Source organism: Sphaerodactylus townsendi, linkage group LG08 (genome assembly GCF_021028975.2).
Source record: "Sphaerodactylus townsendi isolate TG3544 linkage group LG08, MPM_Stown_v2.3, whole genome shotgun sequence".
NCBI classification, from domain to species: Eukaryota; Metazoa; Chordata; class Lepidosauria; order Squamata; family Sphaerodactylidae; genus Sphaerodactylus; species Sphaerodactylus townsendi.
In genome coordinates this window covers 31,754,744-31,776,881 of record NC_059432.1, presented here as the reverse complement: position 1 = coordinate 31,776,881, position 22,138 = coordinate 31,754,744, and the positions used below count along the sequence as shown (strand labels likewise).

The 22,138-nt window shown below is 43.4% G+C and overlaps 1 protein-coding gene across 5 annotated transcripts in view; it reads left to right on the top strand.

Annotated features, from left to right (window-relative positions):
- The window catches only part of PRKG1 (protein kinase cGMP-dependent 1), a 916,981-nt gene that overhangs the window by 877,655 nt on the left and 17,188 nt on the right, over positions 1 to 22,138 (top strand). For all 5 annotated transcript variants that reach the window (XM_048505459.1, XM_048505458.1, XM_048505460.1 and 2 more), the window contains 4 exons: positions 7,453 to 7,592; positions 11,639 to 11,728; positions 18,624 to 18,765; positions 20,477 to 20,640. In XM_048505459.1, coding sequence (XP_048361416.1) covers positions 7,453 to 7,592; positions 11,639 to 11,728; positions 18,624 to 18,765; positions 20,477 to 20,640 — 536 coding nt within the window. The remainder of the gene's footprint in view (positions 1 to 7,452; positions 7,593 to 11,638; positions 11,729 to 18,623; positions 18,766 to 20,476; positions 20,641 to 22,138) is intronic.

Genomic DNA, 22,138 nt, shown 5'->3' with positions numbered 1-22,138 from the left:
TTTGGTGTCACTAGCTTTAAAAACACACCCCTTACAGGCACTCCAAGAAAGTTGCCCAAGATTCTTTGTTTTGCAGTGACTTTGCTCCATTGTAGCCAATGGGGAATTTCTGAGGCAGGCTGCAAATTTCTGAAGATAGAGGCACCAGACTTTCAAGGTGGCTCCAGGAAGCCCTCCTGGTAATAGCATCCAGGCATAGAGACCTTTGCTTCTGAGGGTTCAATTTTATGGGCCCCAAAAAGGCTTATTTTGTTTCCATGCTCCTGCCCATGAAGCCTGCGGGCTGAGTTCTCTCAGAACTCTCTCTACTTGCCCCCCCCCCACTCCAGAAGCAAAGCTCACCAAACTTGGATGCTATTACCCAAGGCCTCTTGGAGCCACCTTGAAAGTCTGGTGCCTCTATCTTTAAAAATGTGTGGTCAGTGCTTACACACTCAGAAATTCCCCAGAATCTGCCAGGCTCTTCAGCAAGTTCTATGGTGGGAAACATTATTTTTCCCACCATAGACTTCAATGGGGCTTTCTGTTATGCCCAGCTGGCGCTGTGGTAGAGGTTTCAACAGGAGGCAATGTGGTAGTGGTCTTGCTCTGGGTGGGGGCACTAAAGTTTGCCTGGGATGGGCGAATGCTGTGGGCATCAGGTTCACCTTCAACTTGGTGCCCACAGCATTTTAGCAAATTTGGTTGGTTCCTTTCAGGAGACTCACACCAGCAGCCCTGCAGAAAATGCCCCCACCCAGAGCAAGACCCCCACCACAGTGCCTCCCATTGAAACCTCTACCACAGAGCCAGCTGGGCATAACAGAAAGCCCCATTGAAGTCTATGGTGGTAAAAGCAATTTTTCCCACCACAGAACTTGCTGAAGAGCCTGGCAGATTCTGGGGAATTTCTGAGTGCGTAAGCAGTGACCACACATTTTTGAAGATAGAGGCGCCAGACTTTCAAGGTGGCTCCAAGAGGTCTTGGGTAATAGCATCCAAGCTTGGTGAGCTTTGCTTCTGGAGTGGGGGGGGGACGAGTTGAGAGAGTTCTGAGAGACTCAGCCCACAGGCTTTCATGTGCAGGAGTGTGGAAACAAAATAAGCCTTTTGGGGGTCCATAAAATTGAACCCTCAGAAGCAAAGGTCTCTATGCCTGGATGCTATTACCAGGAGGAGCCACCTTGAAAGTCTGGAGTATTTTCTGAGTATTACCACCTGGAGCCACCTTGAAAGTTTGGTGCCTCTATCTTCAGAAATGTGCAGCCTGCCTACACACTCAGAAATTCCCCATTGGCTACAATGGAGCAAAGTCACTGCAAAACAAAGAATCTTGGGCAACTTTCTTGGAGTGCCTGTAAGGGGTGTGTTTTTAAAGCTAGTGACACCAAAATTTCAGGGTATCATCTGGTACCTATTCTTATGATGCCACCCAAGTTTGGTGAAGTTAGGTTCAGGGGGACCAAAGTTATGGTCCCTCAAATGGGTAGCCCCCATCTCCGGTTAGCTCCCATTGAAAACAATGGGGATGGGGGCACCCTCTTTGGGGGTCCATAATGTTGCTTCCTCTGACCCAAACATCACCAGACTTGGGTGGTATCATCAGGACAGTCTCTGGATGGTACCCTGAAAATTTGGTGTTGCTAGCCTTAAAAATGCGCCCCCTACAGGCCAAAACGTAAAAAACACAAAAAAATTTAAAATCACACAAACGACCCTGAAATGGTGGCGCCCCCCCATGACCAAATGGGGGGCGCTCGGGGACATAGGGTACCCCCTGTCCCTAGGCAGGAACGCCACTGCTGGTTAGTGTCATCAGTGCCCCCTGCAGACCAAAAACCAAACACCACTAAAAATACCAAAAAATCACAAACGGGGGGCAGAGCTTCGGACATGTAATGGGGGGGGGTTGAACCCAAGAACCCACCCACCCTTACCTATGTCCTTGGTTCCTGCATGGCAGGGTTTGGACTCAATTGTGGTCTCTTCCAACTCTATGATTCTGTGAACATGCATGAAGCTGCCTTATTCTGAATCAGATTATTGGTGCAGCAAGGTCAAGATTGTCTGCTCAGACTGGCAGAAGCTCTCCTGGATTTCAGGTAAAGGTCTTTACAGCACATACTGCCAAGACCTCTAACTGATAATACTGGGGATTGAAGCTGGGATCTTCTACAAGCAGAGATTCTTCCACTGAGCCACAGTCCCTCCCAGGTGCCACTAAATTACCGTATTCAGGCCCAATGGATGCTAAAGGTGTGATTCCTAAGCCCAACACCTACGTAGAATTTAGCCATCAGCCATTTAGGAGAAAGAGTCTGGATTTAGGGATCTGGATTCAATTCTCCCATCCTTAAGACCACCTGTTCAAATAGACCACCTCGGCTGATTCCAACTTCTTTTATTGGCCTTCGTGTGGGTGCTTTATTGGATCAGTGGAAGTATGGTTTCAGTGCTAGTGTGTGTCGTTTTCCATTTGTGCCACAGCTGCTAGCATTTTCCATCTTTCATGGAACTTGCCTCTGTTCTGGAGATGAGCAGTTTTTGCTCTTCGCTGTGTCTGTATGGACACTTTTGTTATTTTAAGTTTTGCACAGCATCTCATGAGACAATGCATAGCTTTACAGACTCCAACAGAAAGATTTTCTCCAAGCCTTTTGCCTTACCAGTAGTATGCCTTACCAGTATCCTTTGTTTACAAAGCTTTAAAATAGAACCAAAATTAGTTCTGCATTTACTACACAATTCATTTAGCATTGCCAAATTGCCGGGCTCCTCTCAGAATTATGCATCCAATAATGAGAAAACAGCTGCCAACATGAATAATTTCAAACAAAAGCCAGTGCACCGTCCGCAGTAGTAATGCCGGCATTACAAATAGGATTTGTTTTCTTTTGTCATTTATTTTTAATAGCTAAATAGTTCAGCAACAACTCCATAAAACATAAACAGAAAATCATTCACAAATGCTAGAAAAAATATGGTTTTTTTAAAGCAAGCTACCTAATCTGAATCACAAATGGTTATTATATTGAGCTGCGAGTGCTTTCGGTATATGATATGTGCATCCCTCATCCACACATCATCTCATTTTTTGTTCTCCTAAATTATAAACAATCTGTGAGTGATTGTCAGATCAACAAATGGCGAATTGGCCATGCTGGCAGGGGCTGATGGGAATTGTAGTCCATAACATCTGGAGTGCCAAAGGTTCACCACCACGGTTATATAGGATTCCAAATGTTGAGACCCTTTTCTCCAGTGCCACGCTCTGTCCCCAACCCTGGAGAAACAAGATCAGCCATTGCAGAACTGTCCCACATAATCCAGAGTTGGAGAGGCAGTGGGTCAACACATCACAGTCAACCATGAACTCTGCTGAGAGATCTAACAACAGCAATGCCATCATGCCCTGATCCAACTGTCTACAGAGATTGTCTGTGAGGCCAATCAACACAGATTCTGTCTCATGGCCCAGTCAAAAGGTGGACTAGAATGGGTCTAGGGGTTGTGGTGACTCTGTAGGGTTTTCAAGGCAAGAGACATTTGGAGGTGGTTCACCATTGGTTGTCTCCACATGGACTGAGAGTTCTGAAGAACTGAGACTAGCCCAAGGTAACCCAGCCGGCTTTGTGTGGAGGAGTGGGAGACTGAACTCAGTTCTCCAGATTGGAGTCCACTGGTCTTAACCACAACACCATGTTAACTCTCAGAACAACTAAGAAATGGGTTTACTTCAGTGGCTTGGTTGTTTCTCTGTTTTCTATTCCTCCAGCTATCTCCAAGAAGGGATGTTTCTTGTTTGACAGATTCAGACTTATGACATGGAACAGAATATCTTTTATCTATTCTTGATAAGAACAGCACACAAGTCCTACATATCTTCAAAAGTCTCTGATAGGACTTCCTGCCTAACCAGCAGACCTCCTAACCCTTCTCACACCAAAATTCAACAACTCTGTCAGTTGGCCAGCTGTTAAACTACCATGTACTTTTAAAAATCTTTCTGCATTCCAGTTCACTGTTTTGAAGCTATTGGCTGAGGCTCCTAGAGCACAGAACTTGAAACCGTCCCTCGTACCCTTTGATCCCAAATCATCCCTATTCTGAATTTAAAGCATCTGTGCCATTCACACTGCAGTGCACCCTCTCTGGCCTCAGGGTTAAGGACAATTGTAACTTCTTAAGAGCAGTTGGACTGGCTTGAAAGCAGCCCTGTTATGCTGCAGTTATGCATATCTTTTTTCTGTCCTTGGGCACATTCTTAAGCAACTGCTTCAACAACTCCAAAGTATGCATAAAACTCTGCACAAACATCAACTCTCTCATTCACTGCAGTGCTTCAGAAATTCTACAGCCTGTGCAATAAAAACCTTCATATAGTCAGAAGCAGTAGAGTGTCTGGGGGGGCAGGGGGAAGGTCTCAAGCCCCAGGCACCACTTCTGGGGGTGTATTTTGCAGGTGCCCCCACTCCCCCTACTCTGCCCCGGTCAAGAACTCCCCATTTAGTAACACTATTGAAGGCTGGTGAGCAGGGCTCACTTTGTTCACAGTCTCCATTGTGAACCCGTACCCGATTGCCACTTGGAGGAGGGCGGAGCAAGGCCCCATTTGAGCCTGGCTAAGGCTTGGACCCAGCTCTAGGCTTCAGCTTAAAGCTAGATCCAAGCATGGCCTCAGCTGAGCTCAGACTGAAGCTGGCTGCTTTTGATCTCTTTAGCCTTATATTATTGGCTCTGCTCCCAGGCTCCACCTGACCAGAAGTCAGACGCGTACCTGCCAGAGGGACATATGGGTACAAATGTCCCCAGGTGCAGACAATTTAATCATGCAGTGGAACCCTCCACACACCCCCTCCTTCCCCCCACGCCGGGTCCATACTCACTGTGACTGTGAAAGGCAGTGCAGGAGAAGATGCACAGCTTGGAGGATGCAACTGGCGGAGGCAAGCTGGAAGGGCTGAGCCAAGCATCCCGCTCTCTAAGTGGCCCCGGGCCAGTCAACAGGCCCAAGGATGGCCCTCAAGGCTGACAGGGCAGCTGTAAGTGGGGCTGGGCAGACAGGGGTAGAAAAATCAGGTTTTGTCCCGGGTGCCATTGTCTGCCAATATGCCACTTCCAGAAGTGAAGCTTGGGGGATGGAGCCAACGGTATGAATCTAGAGGCTCCTGAGCAGTGGGCTTCAGTCCAAATATGGCTGGGGTCAGGCTTGGACCCAGCTCTAAGCCTGACCCCAGCCAGGATCTAACCTTCTCCTGCTGCTCCCCCTTCCATGCGGAGGGTGGGTGTGGGGTCAGTTGCTTGCGATGAAAACTGGCTTCTTGCCTCAGTTTCCTTGAATCTTTTAGTACATCTGACTTCCTTCTTGTCTTAATAACCAAACTGTTCAATTGCTGTGGTTTACACCTAATGAAGCAAAAGCTGAATGGATCAAAAAAAGAAATGTTGGCAGAATAATATGAAAAATGATAAAACTGTCTCTTAGTGGTGATTGCAGAAAAATTGAAAGAATCCTTGCTCAGCTGCAGATTGCCAATGTCAGTCACTCAAACGTAGAGTTCTTGAACAAATAATGTTTGACTGTTGTGGGTTTTCCTGGTTGGGTAGCTGTAGTCTGGTAGTTTTTGCTGCTATGTTTCACCTTCTATGACTGGCATCTTCAGAGATGTATGTGGCCAGAGAGAGTAGCACATCTCACTGTGACATGCCTCTGAAGGTGCCGGCCATAGATGTGGGTGAAATGTTAGGAGCCAAAAACTACCAGACCATAGCCACATACCCAGGAAAACTCACAACAGCCAGTTGATTCTAGCTGTGAAAGCCTTCAACAAGACAAATAGCTGTTTGTTTTGTTTGTGTTTGCACACAGATGTAAATTTTTTGAGTAAATTAGCTGCTGGGGCAGCACATCATTTTGCTGTTATCAAATGAACAATTTCCTATCAATGATTAAGCTCATTTGCAGAAGCAGTCTTGTGCACAGAGTTGATTGTTTGGCACCTGTGTCATCATACCACACTAATCCCTTAGAAATGTTTTCCAAGTTTTTTTTAACGTTGATCTTTTTAAAAAATTAAAGTTAAGAGGGAACATTTAAATCAATAAACTTCAAGTGGTGCATTAAAAAAAGGCAGACAGCTTCCCTGAAGCATAGGGAACAGATGCAAGGTATACAGCTGAATTAACATTCATATCACTGATAAACATATCTGTCCAACACCTGATGAAGAGTGAGAGGAGAGCATGCTACTCAATGGAAGAAAACTCTCTTCCAGTGAATCTGTTCAAAACGACTTTTGTATGCATTGTAGGTATCACATCAGATGTATGTTGATGCTCTAGGAGAGGTTTTTTGTGGTTTACATCCTTGTGTCTTTTATTTCTTTTGGTATAGAAGATGTGATTGATCCAACTGAAGAGAAATTTTTATTGGTCTAATTCATGAGAAAGAGGGCAAGGGTTACTTCTTTCATTTGTGTCCCTCAACATTGTAGGAACTATCGTTTCCCCTGCCCCCGACAAAGATACATTTTAATATCTGTTCAAAGTGTGCAAGTTAATGGAGAAGTCAGTCCACTTCATGTTGAGAATGGAATAATGAACTGAAGAATTTTTCAGGGTCGGAAGGTATCCAAGCAAGTGGACTTTAGGATACTGGTGGCAAAAGACTTGAAACTTGGGAGTGTTTTAGAACTCAAAACAGCCTAAGCAAGGAAGGCAGCATCTGGGGACCAAATATTAATATTTAGAACTTTTAAGTTCATTTATGCATGCACTATGTACCCTGTGGCTGTTTGCTTCACAATGGGGCTTTTTGTTTGCACAGTGATTCATCTCCTGTAAAGTGTTCCGAGTCAAGGCAAGCCACCATCCCTTCCCCCGCCCCGGTCAATTTCTCATTGTTTCCATGCAATCACCATTTGGGGAGGCCGGTTTTTTCCCTGCTGTCTTTAGTCTACCATCAGTTTGCTAGACCATGTCAATTTCTTGTCAATTTCACTGGTTCTGTCCTCCAGGGATAGACCTGAAGTGTGAAATGGTAGCCTGAAGAGTGGGGGAAATTGCTGTGGTGTTGGTGGGCAGAGGCAAGGAGGAGCAAGAAAACTGAAGAAAGCCTAATACATATGTTCCACTATGTTTTCCTGTGAAGGGAAAGAAAAAGTTGCACTTTGAGAGCTTTCAGAAATTGTGGGGATTCTCTGATCTGAAGGCAAGATGGCTGCCAAAGCGGGGAAAACATGTGCCTAGCCGGAGAATCAAATCAGAAGGGGAATGTACACTCAATGTGAATACGGCCAGATGTGTAAATAGCCTAAAAGTTCTGCTTGTTAGTATGACCAGCTATTTTGTTTGGATTCTTCATTTAGAAAGAAATATTTTATCTTCAGCTATATTTCAAAGGCTTGAGTTGCAATTATTTTGATTTCTTACACCCACGGATTCCAGTTAATCTGATTTTCTGTTTTACTCAAGGTCCAGTTGAAAAGTGAGGAATCAAAAACGTTTGCAATGAAGATACTAAAGAAACGCCACATAGTAGACACAAGGCAACAGGAGCACATACGCTCAGAGAAGCAGATCATGCAAGGGGCGCACTCAGATTTTATTGTGAGGTACTGTCATTTCCCTCACCTAAACCCACTTCCCCACGCGCAGCCACATGCATCCCACTTCTCAGCCCCTCTCTTATGAGGGTTGACGGAATTGGTACATAGGTTACATCTCATCTGGTTTAACCTCTAGAGTTCACTTTTTAGAAGTCTTCCAAGACACTGAGTGGAGATGCAGCCGTTATGCTGGAGCTGTAATTCTTAACAGTGGAATCTTCAGGGCAGTTCAAGAGAAGATAATGCAAGCATAGACACTGGGGGAAACTTGAATGAGGGGAATTAGATAAGTGTGTGTGTAAAGAATATGAAAATCCTTCCCTATCCTTCTGTTGAGAGTCAATTCTATATATGAATGAATGTCACCTTTTTGACTCGAAGACAGCATTACAGATAGCAAATACACAAACTGCAAAAAATGCTTTTGATTTCTGCCTCATGAAATACATCTAATGAGCAAAACCAAACCACATGTTGGTATTTAACTATTCCCATGGGCATGTCCTCTCACTTCATAAGGTCACATTAAATCATTCCCTGATTGAATAGCTAACTTTCAGTTTAAAAAGTGTTTTATACATGTGTGTGTGAGTGTTTTACCTTATCTTCCCACTAAAAGGTCATCAAGATGGTTTATGTCAATACTGATTTCTGCATCTGCAATCTGCAGATGTTTGGACTCTTATCCTCCTTTAGGCCATTTCTGCCACAATAAACTTTACATTGAGGAAGTATGAAATGCTAATGTTGCAGGGGGAGATTATTGTGCTATTTCTATTATCAAAACTGCAAACTTCTTTAGCAAAGCAATTTAAGCAAGGTAATAACAGTATTCTTACATGACCTCTGCTTCTCTGAGTAATGAAAATTTCCAGAAGCAGAGCTACCTGGCTTGGTAGCCTTTGGAGGAAAGACGATTGGAGACTTGTGTATCTTTTTTGTAATAGTTGATGCATTTGCAGATATAAAGTAGATCATATGCTGATCTTGAGTCATAATAAGATTGATTTGGATTTGATCATAGGTGGAAGCAAAAGGTATTCCTGCAAGGCAGTCATCTCACATTGGATCCCAACATGGAGAGGGAATACCCAGGGTGCTTTGGGCAATGCATAGCAGTCTCTGTCTGATTCACCCTCAGTCTTTCTAGAACACTTTGAGAGAGCTTATCTGGCCCATGAGCCAGCTGAGGCAATTCCCCCCTCCACTCCTGATCTGAGGCTTCCTCCCCCCCCCACTCCACTGCAGGCATCCCCCCCCCCCTGCTTCTGATCTGGCGTGATGAGCCTGCTATGGATTTACCAAGCCAGACACCCACCCGGCTGCAGACTCACCAGGCCAGGCACACAAACACACATCCATGCTGATTGCCAGCTGAGGCAACCAGCCCCCTCCCCAGTGCAGACCACCTCCCCCAGTGCTGAGCTGGGCTGGTGAGGCTGCTGCAGGCTCACCAGCTGAAGTGACCACCCCCCTCCCGCAGTGCTGACCACCTCCTCCAGTATCATTCTGGACTGGCAAGCCTGCTTGGGGCTCTCCAGATGAGGCAGCTACTCCACCCTTTCAGGCCCAGCCTGACCAAGTCATATTTATGTCATATTTAGCCTTTGTAACAAATGAGTTCAAAACCCCTGATCTACATCTTTTTAAATAGTCACACTTCCCCTTTATATCCTGACAGAGTTATCGGGGAACCATCTTCTAACAGTGACAGCATCTGCTGAGAAACATGAAAGGCCATTCCAAACCAATAGTTTAAGTACTGAATTATCATCTGATCAGCCGCAGCAATAATCTAACATAAAAAGCCAATAAATTGTCTGCAGGAAAACCCTCTTCCTTCTAGAAAGAGAACTTTGCTGCTGAGTGCACTAGAAACTTTGGGATTTGTTGCAGACCAGAGGTCAAGCCCGCCGTCAAACGCAGGGCATGTAAGAAGCGTGGTTCTTGCTCCCAGTTGTCTCATTACATGGATCTGCCCACATATTCATCTGTTGGGTGAAGGCTATCCTTTGATATCCAGATGGTAATAGGCTTTTGCAGAAAAAAAAATTCTATGAAATAGATTAGAAAATTATTTGTGGCATTTTTAGCAGCATTTTGAAAGTGCTGAAAGGAAAGGAAGCACGTCTGCTGATAGCTGTGTGAAGAATAACGTTGTGAATTTATTAAAAGGAAGAGGATAGGAAGCATTGGTCTTCTCACCAAAGTATTATTAATTTAGTTAGGCATTTCTCAAAGAGCTACCCAAAGCACCTTACAGAAATTTATAAATTACACAATATAATAAATGATAAATGAATCAAACAAGTGAGACTTCTACCTCTGGCCTTGCCCAGACTCATATTCTTCACAAAGAGGAAGGAGGTGGACACTCAGCTAGATGTTATACCCTCCCTCCCAAACTAACTGCAAAAAAAAGTCATGCTGCAGTATCCCAGAAAAACAATATATCTCATCCTAGCAAATATGATGCTGTAAACCAGTGATTCCCAAATGTTTTCAAGGCTGTCACCCTCTGGCTCCCAAGCCACATCCCTAGTCCCCCCCCACACACACACACACACATATGAACACACACCTCTGTCTTGGTATTAGGTCTACTGCAAATTCAAAACAACTTCTAACACTGTAAATGCATATATGTATTTCCAAATAAAAGATGACCTAATAAAAGTAAACCAATTTATTGAGCTGTTTTAGCAATATGAAAAAGTAAAGGGGGGGGGGAGTGGAGAGGGTGTTCTGGCTGCTACCCAGAGAACTCAATATCTGTGGCAGCTCTCTGTGAGGAAGAGTCATCCCACCTACCCATCCACATCAGGGGCTGATTTGCAGGGCTGAAGGATGCCATCTCCCCTCCTCCCTCTGATGGCCAGGGGGTCTTTCCCACAGCCGTCCCTCAACCCAGCCTGGCCCTGCATATCCCAGTCAGCAGCAGTGTTTGGCAGCAGTGCAGAGCAATACTTTTCATGGCAGGGCTGGCTGCTTCACAAAGGCTGTCTCAGCTAAGTCTGGCCCACAGCGCTGGTGTTCTGACCTGAGAACCTTTCACCTGCCAGCTGGCTCAGGAATCCCTGTGCCATCTCCCTACTGCTCCAAAATTCGTCAGGAGGGTGGTATTGCCCACTTTGGGAATCCCTTCTGTAAACATTACAAACTGTAGTATTTGTTATTGTAAAATAATTTAGATATGATACAAAATATGATACAGATCCCATCTAGCCAGTTGGACCTGATCTATACATATAACAAAATCACAGTCCCACTTTCAGGGGCTGTTCCCTACTGGACTACAAATGGAGGAATCAGAAGTCTGAACTGCATTCTATAGAAAAAGGTCTTGCATGTAGTTCTCAAGTAGTAAATTAGCTTAGAACTTTTTATTCTGATATACCAATCACCTTGGAGTCGCACTGTCGTCCCATATATGACAGCAATAACACCATACTTAAACAGAATCTGTGAGGCTGTTGGTCAATGTGCTATCTTTTATAAATGCAGTTGGAGCAGGGGCTTTTCAGTGGTTGCCCCTTATTCATGGAAGACCTTCCCCAATACACTTTGATTGGCTTCATCAAGACAAAGAGAAAAATATTGCTGTTTTGCCAGCCCTTTAAAAATGAAACTGCTGTTAATTGAAATCAATCCATATTGAGAAAAAACCCTGTTGCTGTTTTTCTGTTGGCTATTGATCTGCCACTGTTTTTCCTGGTTTTAATATTATGTTGTAAACCACTTTGAAGATTAGATCCATGATAAGTGGTATAAAAATGCTGCAGATGAATCATTAAACATTAGAACAAAACAGCCTAAGTTGTATCAGACCAGTGGACCAGCTCTCTGTCAAGGAAGAGTAACACTGCATGCATCTGGTGATTGTGTTATTTGATGTTATTGCAAGGATCACTGGAGAGTACCACTCCCACTTTATTGTAGTTCATTTATTGTGGTAAATTTTCATCCAATAAGAATTCTACTACACTGAGATTATATGGTTTTAATAACTCAAAGCACTAGCAGTACTGTTTTTCTTTTGCCCTTCGTTGTAGGCTATACAGGACATTCAAGGACAGCAAATATTTATATATGTTGATGGAAGCTTGTTTAGGAGGAGAGCTTTGGACAATTCTCAGGGACAGGTGAGAGATTTCACTTTTTTGTATGAATTGAAATTCATATGACAGGCAGAATGGTCACATGGTCAATCTGCATCCTTTTCAGCTAGACTTTGCGAATTCTAAATTCTTTCCCAAAGATGTGGAGTTCTGGGCTCTGGCTGAGTACCAAATGCATGCATTACTCATTCCAGTAAAACATTTGCATGTCTTTTCAAAGGCACAGGAGTCATCTCATTACTTTATATGCAGCATGAAAAGAAGCATTACCATGATACCACACTGAATTAGGAGCCTCCGATTACTTTCTTTTCACTGATTCTCTATTGTTTGTGTTTTAAGAACTTACTCTTTTTTTGTTTTTAAATAGTAAATCCTTTCCTTGCCCATTCTCTCAGCATTCATCTGTTCAAGGTTTGTTTCAGAAAATCTTGCGCATTCATGCAGCGCACCTAATCGCTGCAGTCTTTGTGTCCTGAGGGTTTCAACACAAGATGTTACACTCTTTTGCATATGGCTGACACAGACAGTTGTGGCACTTGTACAAGCTGGGCAGTGTCCACAACCGACCTTCAGTGAGGGGGCACCTGCATCGTAGAAAGAGAACTGAGTCAAATCCTGGTTTGTGGAACAAATGGGTCAGTCTTGGCCACACACATCCTTTGACCTAACTTGAGGCTGCACATTTCCCCCAGATTTTCTGATTTTTCTACAAATTCGAGTGCTCTCCCAGGTGTCCAGAAACATTTACCTAACCCCCAGTAGTTCTATTGTGCAGAGTTTTTGATTTGCACACTGGGAAGATCTTGAGATTTGGATTTTTGTGATGATGCCATCAGTGACACACCTGACCAGGAACTGAGGCAGATGCTATGTGGGTGTTTCTTCAGTGTATGGGACCAGTCACAAAGGCAATTGTTCCCTGTCTCGTTACCAATCTTTACCAAACCTATATTGTTAAAAGCATTAAACCATTATTAAAAGTATTAAATTGTTAAATTAAAAACAGCCTTTGTTTATCATAGACATCATGGTTTCAACCATTTTAACCACAGACACCATTATGCTTTCTATGGAAAATATACATTCCAAATTCAGGCCAGTGTTTCCCCTCCAGGTTAGAGCCTGGATCCAACAGATTCTATTAGGGATGCCAGCTTTCAGGTGTCCCCTGGGGATCTCCTGGGATTACAGTTCATCTCCAGAGATCAGTTACCCTGGAGAGCATGGATGCTTTGGAGGATGGACTCTTGCATTGTACCTCACTTAAGACCTTGTCCTCCCCAGGTTCTGTTCCCAAATCTCCAGGCATTTCCCAACCTGGATCTGACAGCTCTAAGTTGTATATATGCATCTTGTGTTATTTATTAAAAATACTTTGAATAGAAGTCCTTCATATCATGAAAGTGAACTGCTTTTGAAGTCCCTCTCAGTTTCAGAAGTGATTTGCTATGTGTCCTTGGAGCTGTGCAGCAGCTGCTGTTTGAAGAATTTGAGTCCCAAAGCTCTCATGGGAATTAACTAAAAATGTCAAATACAATTCAGAACTAACAGCCACCAGCAGAGTCTGTTATAGGCTTTGTGGGGGCATGGGCAGAAGATTCCAAGGGCCCATTCCGGTGACATAGGTATAGATTTTTAGAGGGGTTGGGGGGCGAGGCCATGCCCCCACCCACCCCTGGGGGCAGGACCATGTCTTCCAAGCCCTCCCCATGGCCTCAGTGCTTACAAAAGCAGACTCCCCTGCCCCACCCGCCCTGCTCCCCCACCGGCAGGTTGAACCCAAGAACCCCCCTTACCTACGTCCCCCTTACCTACCTGGCCCATTCCCCTTCCCTTCTCTGCCTACCATGAGGCCCTCCTTTCCTCCCTCCTACCTGCATGCCTCCCACCTGTTCACATGTCCTTCCCTTATCTGCTCACAAGCACTCCCACTGTCCATGTTCACAGCTTCCTGTAGACCTTTCACCAGTGGGCAGTGCATGCAGCAAGAACCATGGGTGATAGGCCACTAGCAAAAGAGTGGGCAGGGTGGAGCTGGCAACAGTAAGCCCAGTCAGAAACCCTGGGCCCGAACAAGTGCTCAACCTGGGGTCGTTTGATGCCTGCCCTTGGCATCTTGGCTTGACTTCTTAACTGCATCATTCTCCCCCCTACATTATACTATTCAAAAGTAGCCTGAAAAAAATATAGAAAAAAAATAAAAGAAAACCAGGAGAGCAACAACTAGGCAAATGTTACTATGTTTGGGTCTGGGGGTAGAATGATGCATTTAAGAAACCAGAATGGAGCAAAACCCTGGTTCAGAAAAAAACCAAGGAGAGCTCCATTTAATTAACTGGCGATTAATACCGAAGTTCTTTTTATTAGAATGCGACTGAGGGCTGATTGATACATGCATGCTGCTCATGCGTATAATGAATGATCACCAGGTTTGTTCCCTGACACATTTTAGATGGATCGTGAAAAACATTTTTGTTTACAGAAAGCCTCTTGAGGGGTCTTAATCCCTCATGCTTATGCCAGTAAGGTTCATTATGATTTTTATACATGTTATACATTCCAGTTTTCATTATTTTTGGGGGGAGGGTTAGGTTTGCAAAGTAGAGCACCTGGATTTTTAAAATGAATGTTTCATTCTTTTATGTTTTATATGTTTGCTTAGTTTTAGATAGAGAACAAGGGGGCATTTATGCACTTTTGTTCTGCCTTGCAGCAAGCTTACCTTCCCTTTGCCATACTTTCATTTGCATATTTTTTTGGCTTCCCCCAAAGCTGTTGTGCTGCAGATCATAGAAGCTGCGCAGTTTTCAAATGCTGGCAAAATGTGACCTTTCCTATAGCTTCCCTTTCCCTGAGAAGCTAATCAGCCAATTAGAAAATGTAACTCTTCTGAGTTTTGCAACCTCCCAGAGGAGACAAACAGGAAGTGACAGGTGGGCAAAATGCTGATCAAGAAAGAGGAAGCCTTGCAGCAGGAGGCTCCTTTTTAAACAGAGAGCCACGAGGGAAATCCCACAGCGAAGCAACCATCCGCGCCTCAGAAGTAAATGCACAAAAGGCCAGTGAATGTTAAATGAACAGCTTTCACAAATCTGCGACTACATATGAATTGTTCCTATCCCCTGACATCTTTTCAAACGTAGCTTTTGAAGGCAGCTCAGACATTCAGCCAGGAGTCCTTGACTCCTGAGTAATCACGCGATAAGGCATTGCATAGTGTGCACACACAGGTGCATGAAATTAACACTCAATGAGCATAAATCACTGATTGTTTCAAGTCCCTTGCTGCAGAGGTGTACTAGCAAAATATGGTAAGATATCAGAGTGGTCAACTAGGCAGTCAGTCCAGACATTAGTTAGTTGATTGGAAAGATGCATTAGGCATTCAAAGAACGCCACTAGATCACTTAAAGGACTTGGTGCAAGATTGCTGGCATGCAGGGGACCAAAACTTCCTGGAGCATTAAACTGGAATCAAATGGGATCTGAAATCAGCTTTCGATGGCAGGTGCATCATGCTTTGCCTCTCTATAGACCACTGCCTGGAATTAAAAGGAAATTCATTGTATTCCAGAGGCAAGCCCTTTGAAGAGGCTGGAGATAATCTTGCTACCTCAGGACTCGGTATGGTGGTAGAAGAGGGTTTTCCATTGCCACAGGTGGCTCTTGGCAGAGTCAGAGTCCAAGGACTGAGACAGGGCAACTTCCCTAGGAACAGGAGAAAGAGACATCACAATATCTTGTGATTCTTCCTGCTCTTTTCTGCTAAGTCTGTAGAAAAATGACTGCTGTAGTAACTAAATTTCAAAACCAGCCTCCTCAACACCCTGCCTTCAAATCTTTCCTGTGATGGGGAGAGATCAAAATCCCTAGCCAGTGGTAATGGGTATCAAAACTTATAGCCATAGGAAGAATCATGGACTGTTTCCGCTCGGCCAGAAGCAGCGACTTCCCACCAGCTTTGATGAAGCCAGTGGAGTGTCAGGACCATTCGCATGGTCCCTTGCGGACAGTCCCGACCCTGCCGCTGCCTGTAGGGGTGGCTCTGCACAGAGCCACCCAGGGTGTCTGCGAGGGACTTACCTTGTGTTCCTCTGCAGCTCCAGGCAGCTGGAAAGACACGCCCATGCTGCCCTCCAACCCTGCCCAAGGCTGCAGAGGAAGGCAAGGTAAGTCCCTCGCAGACACTGGAGGGGCCAAAAGCGGCACCCTCATGATGCTGTCGACACCACTGTTCAAAAACCTCGCTCAACGAGCAAGGTTTAAAAGCGGCGTCTTCGCACCACTGGGGGTGCCTCCTGTGCGAACAGCACCCTAGGGACAGCGTTTTTTCCGTCCATAGGGCGCTGTTTTGGCCATGCGGAAACGGCCATGGAAACAAAAGTTAAGATGGCACCAATTCCTTTTCATGCTGTAAACCCTCAAATGTTGTTTCTCCGGGTCCCCTGTCTTCCAGGAGCAACATTTCTTGGAGATTAGCGAGCTGCTGTGGAAGGAGAGCAGGATGAACGTTTTATTCTGCCTTTAAGAAAAATTAGTCAGGAGCCAATCTAAATGGTTTAATAAGCATGAAACAGTTGTCATAGCATAGCATGACAAAGCAAAAAGAGGAAAGCTAACTGGAAAAAGTTAGTTTTACAATACAAGTTATTGGTATGGTCACTTTTCTTTGGGATTTTTACAAGAATATTTATTCTTATTTTTTAAATCAAATGCCATGTCTTTCATAATCATTAAAACAGCTAAGTAAAATCCATTTCACTAATATTTTCTTAAGTTTTTTTTAAAGAAGCAGTTATTTTCCTTATACTCATGGTATCTGCTGCCATCTAGCTTTGAATATGATTCTTTTACTTCAATGATGTGTGTTAGCATTGTAGTTGGAAACCATGGTGTTAAAATTTAATTGGAATTACATTCACTTCAAGAATTTTTTTCAACATCTGTAGCTTGCTAACCAGCTTCAGTTAGAAATAGAAACGTTGGCTGGTGTCTGAAAATAATAATAATTCCAGTTTGGACCCCCATGTTTATATTGCATATAACAGGAAAACACAAGGCAGAAAATTATTTAAATGGTATCTGCTGTTAATGATTCCATAACCATTTATTTATTCCTATTTAAAATATCACTGATATGTTGTAACACTTTCTATTCTTCAACTCTGTTCTAAAGTGTTTACTCTGGAATGAATTTAAAGAAATGAAAATAGGAAGGTGGTTCTAAAAAAGTCTTCAATATATTAATAATTTGTTTTTCTCCAAACAAGTCAAGGAAATATGCAGTATACTGCTCCATACCTTGCCACTAGGTTTTAGGGCATTGTTAGTTGCTGATTATTATGAAGTCAGTCTCAGTAGTTCTGACTGTAAATAACAGGAATGACTTCAATTTCTAGTTCCTGACATCCAACACTAGTTTGGCAGCTGACTGCAATAGATAGCAATTATTTCAGACCTTGCAGTATGCACATTAGAAACCAGTGATGTCAATGACCCACTTTGTTCCCACCAGGCAAAACAAAATGCAACATGTGGGCAAGTTATTTGTGGCCTTAAAAATTATGAGCTTCCCACAACTATGCAAACAAGCGGAGAAATATGACTCCGTCGTAACCCTACAGCTGTTTCACAGTATTCTTTCTCAGGCAGCCAGTGGGCTTCTACGGCCTCATCATTAAATATGTGAAATATGTTCTCCTGACAAGGCAGATCCTTCAGGTGGTTTCATGGCCTAAAAATGTTTGAACGGTGACTTTCAGTTTGTACGAAAGTCCCCCTCAGGTCAATGCAGTTATTAAGAGGCTCCTGTCCTTGCATCCCATGTGGGATTTGGGGTGGGGAGAGAGCTAATAAAAACTTCTTATCCCTTTATTTGTGTGGGTACCAGCTGAAAAGGAAGACTTGTGCATGCTTATGCAGCTGAGAGGTTAAACATTTAAATAGGCACAAGAGGAGACATTTGAGAATTTGCAATATAGGGGGCATGCCAGCCAGCCAGCCAGCCCTACTTCATCCTTTCGTCCTTATTCCCATGATCCCCTCATCACTTTTCTCCCCTCCTCCCACCATTTTCTCTCTCCATTGCTCACTTACTAGTTTCTCTCTTTCTGTTCCGCTCCTTCTTTACCCCAGGCTTCTTGCCACTGCCAGCTGATGGGAGGGGATTTGGAGGAAAAATCATGTCAGCCCAGACCCATTCATCACCTGACTGCCAGCAGTAAGCTACTCCACTGGCCTGGTGAAGGGGTGGGTCTGGGTTGGAAGTACTTTCCCCTCTAACATTGTACACTGCCCAGAACACTTTGGGGGTTGGGTGGTATATGAAAATTAATTAATAACAACACACTCATTTTCTGGCTGATGACGGGAAACTTACAGAAGGCAATGCATTCTGTGTTCTTGGAGCAGAGGAGAAAGCACCTCTGAACCAGACCCACCGTCAGCTTGCCAGCGGTTTAGAGACAGAGTGCATTTTCTGCTTCAAGTCTCTACTCATAGTTTTTCTTGAAATCTTGCAGAAGTAATGAGATAGAATATGGAGCTGTGAGTAGTGACTTCATTTACACAGACTGCTTCCCAGTTGGGAGGGTTCATCTACTGTCCCCAACGTCTACATTTTAGGATTTCACTGCAATAACGGGAGATTCCCCTGAACTGGTGGGGGGAACCCCTGTATCTGTACATTATGGGGAACTTTTGATCCATACTGTGGAGCCATGTTCAGAATTAGATACAAAGATATAAATTAGAGACCATGTTATGTCAGAAGGTAGTGTTGTGTGAAGCTGAAAACTGGATGTCAAAGCAAACTTGTATGTTTTCCCTAGTGATCCAATTTTTCCCTTCCCTGAAGCTGTTTTTAAACAAAATGAAAGAACTCAGGAGCTCTTATTATCTTTCCTCCCCCCTACAGAGGTTCATTTGAAGATTCTACAACCAGATTTTATACAGCATGTGTGGTAGAAGCTTTTGCCTATTTGCATTCCAAAGGAATCATTTATAGGGACCTCAAGCCAGAAAACCTCATCCTAGATCATCGAGGTTATGCCAAACTGGTGAGTGCTCAGACATTTTTCTTCCAAGCAGCAAGAAAATATTACTGTGTCATGCTCACTGCATTGCAGTTAAGGCTCTGGCTCCTCTTCCATTATAAAATGCCTTCTCTAATGGGTTTATAACAGCCATCAAATAGTTCTTCGGGCTGAAAGGCAGTATTCAGGACTGCACTCCAAGGACAAATTGGTTTAGGAGGAGAACTAATAAAAGCAAATCTGTCTTGCTGTAAAGGTGCGAAAATCTGAAATTTACCCTGGATGGTTTTAAAGGCCTTCTTGTGTACTTTCACTCACAACTGTTTTCGGGGTAAATTTCCCTCCATCCTTCTGGTATTTGATTATGGTTTCCATTTCTTAAATTACTTGTTTAAAAGAAAACACATACCACTATCATTTTATACAACATTCTTTTTTTTCTAGTGCAGATATGATGGGTTATCATTTGTTGATTTAAAATAGTTAGGCCTCAAATCTACTTAGTCCTAGCTAGGTACAAGACCTGCAGAACTCATTCTGTCCTTGAAAAAGAGACCCTGGGTCACAGAAGCAAGACACAAGCAAACATTTGTGCTAATATGTATTGGAATCTTCTCTTTTCTGATATTAACATGTCAGTGTTAGAATCTAGGACTAAGTGAACAAAGTCTTGTCCAGAAATACTTGGCAGGGGAGCGGCGGGAGGCTCAGTTCACCAATCCTCTTTAAGTCTGGGTGTAGGTGCTGCAATAACATACTGTCTATGGTTTAGCATGGTATAGTTCATTGTTACTGCATCTCCACAAACACCCAAATCATAGATGACCATTCCAATTCTCCATTGGAACAGCGGTGGCAGCAGAGGTTATACCAGGAACTGCAAATTCCCCAAGGTCTTTAATGAATGAATTGAGGATGCCATGAAATAGTCTTTCCTGGATTTTTAGGGTCCACCCAAACTCGAAAAGTTTTTTCCCCTTTCCTTCAAAAGTAACACAGGGAGCAGAAAAGAACGTGGTAGCTGCAATTGTAAACAAGCTGGACATAATTGTATGTATAGAATAGGCAGTGGATTAAGTAACTAGCAGAGGACCATTTGATACACTGCAAACAGTCAGGGCAGTATTTACTGTATGCTGATGGAGACAGCTCATGGTCACTCTAATTTTGCTGTGGGTCCAGTCCTGGCAAAAAATGGCACTCACAAACCCCTAAACTAATTTAATATTGACATCTTGGGAAGTATCCTATCAGTGCAATTCTAGACAGAGTTATACCCTTTTAAGCAGATTTCTGCTTACAGTTGTTTTGTAAACCGAGGGTGGCTGTATATGGTAGTTAGACCAGATTTCATTGTTTGGGTCCCATCTTACTCCAGCAATTGCGCATTGATGGGCTGAATCCATTCCAAGTGTTGGATACTACTACCTTGGATAATTAAATGGTTTAGTTCTACATAAACTAAAGAACTGTGATAAAACCTTGCATAATTGTCACCTGTTCATCGTGCACATCCTTTGCAAATCTTAACTCTAAAAAGATAAGTGCTACACGGTTCTCCTTTTCGTTTCTGGGAAAGCCAGTGTTCTTACCCCAATAACATTCCCATGGTTAAAGCTTTCCTTCTGATGTTTGTTATCCTAATCAAAACAGGATCATCTCCTCAAGCCTTTCTGTCCATAGAACTGCTCTATATTTTTTTCTTCCTTGATGGTGTGTGAACCTTCATTCACAGGTCGATTTTGGCTTTGCAAAAAAAATAGGATTTGGAAAGAAAACATGGACTTTTTGTGGAACTCCAGAGTACGTAGCCCCAGAGATCATCCTGAACAAAGGTCATGACATTTCAGCAGACTACTGGTCACTGGGAATCTTAATGTATGAACTCTTGACTGGCAGGTATGGGCATCGGAATCAGAGTTGCTGATAAAAATAGATCAGCAAATTAGAGTGTTTCTGCCTTTGTCACTTTGATTAGGAGCACTGGAGGTTTAGAGGTGGCATAGTCCATTATGACGGGGGGGGGTGGGGAAGGTCTGAAAACTGTCCCATTCAGCCTGTTCATTATTGTTTTGCAGCGCTCCATAGCCAGTATTGCTGATGTATAATGGCTGTGGAACAGCCAGTGTAAAGATTTGAGCACCTGTAATATTGTTTTACCTTGAAGATTGTCTGAATTGGCCTTTATTCTTTAAGTAAAGGGAGATTAGGGGCCAGTAGAGACAGTTAAGAGCCAGTAGGGAATCTCTAAGGTACGTGGCAGCAGTTTTAAATTCTTTTGCTCTCAATATGCATTGGACACCACATACACATCAAATTGCAGACTTCTGGTGGCATGCAGTGGCCATTGTACACTGCACAGTGTGCAGTGGCCATTGTACACAATCAAGGAATTAAGTTCATCTGTTATTAAATACCTCATGGGCTGCTGTAAAAGGAATGAATGAAAATCAAACTTCATCTCCAACAAGACCAGAGCCAATGGATTCGCAGTATAATTATGACATTTGAACTGACCATTAAGGGGGGAAATGCCTAAATAATTATAAAATCACCTGCACACTGGGATACATTGCCTGAGGAAATTGTGCTATCTTCCCTGAAGATTTCTATAAAGAGAGGCTGCCTTAGCAAGTGTCATGGGTGATTTAACTTGAAGAGATATAGTGGTTAAATGGTGTAGATTAGATGTGGCATAGTAGATAGCTTAGTGGACCCTAATCCTAGGTTCAAATCCCTTCTTAGCCAAGAAACTCTTGTCATTCTCTCGTCGGCCTCAGTTCCCATGTGTAAAGTGTGAACATCACCAACCTCTCTCAGAGGAGGATGGATCTGTAATGTTAGAAGCTGCTGTAAACAATGTTGTTGACTATAACAACAACAACAGTAATAGTAGATGACCCTTCATATATTTTCCAGTACTTGCATCTTCCAATTCAGGATTTAAGAATATCATTGAATTCAGTCATCCTAAACAGTGACACCTGTCTAAATAATGGGTTTAGAAAGGTGCAACTTGACTTATCGTAAGTACTTTGTTGAAATCATAGAGGGATCCTGTACTTTTTTACTTTAGACAAACCGAAGTGGAGGTATCTGAGTCTCCACTATTATCCCATAAGCAATCAGCTATTTACAAAACAATGCTACAGAAATAGTATCACCCCAAGTCCTGTTTGGCCATGATAAGCAGCATTGCTTAGGCTCCCAGTCCTTGCAAAGACGATTGATTTGTCAGGGGAGCAAAGGGCAAAGTCAGAAATTATCAGGGGACACTACATTAAGGGGTAAAATCAGAGAAGCCATATTTTACAAGGTCCATATTTGCTCCATCAGTACCAAGGATGGATGCCTCAGAATATGGAGTTCTTCTGATGAAACATGATTATGTTATGGC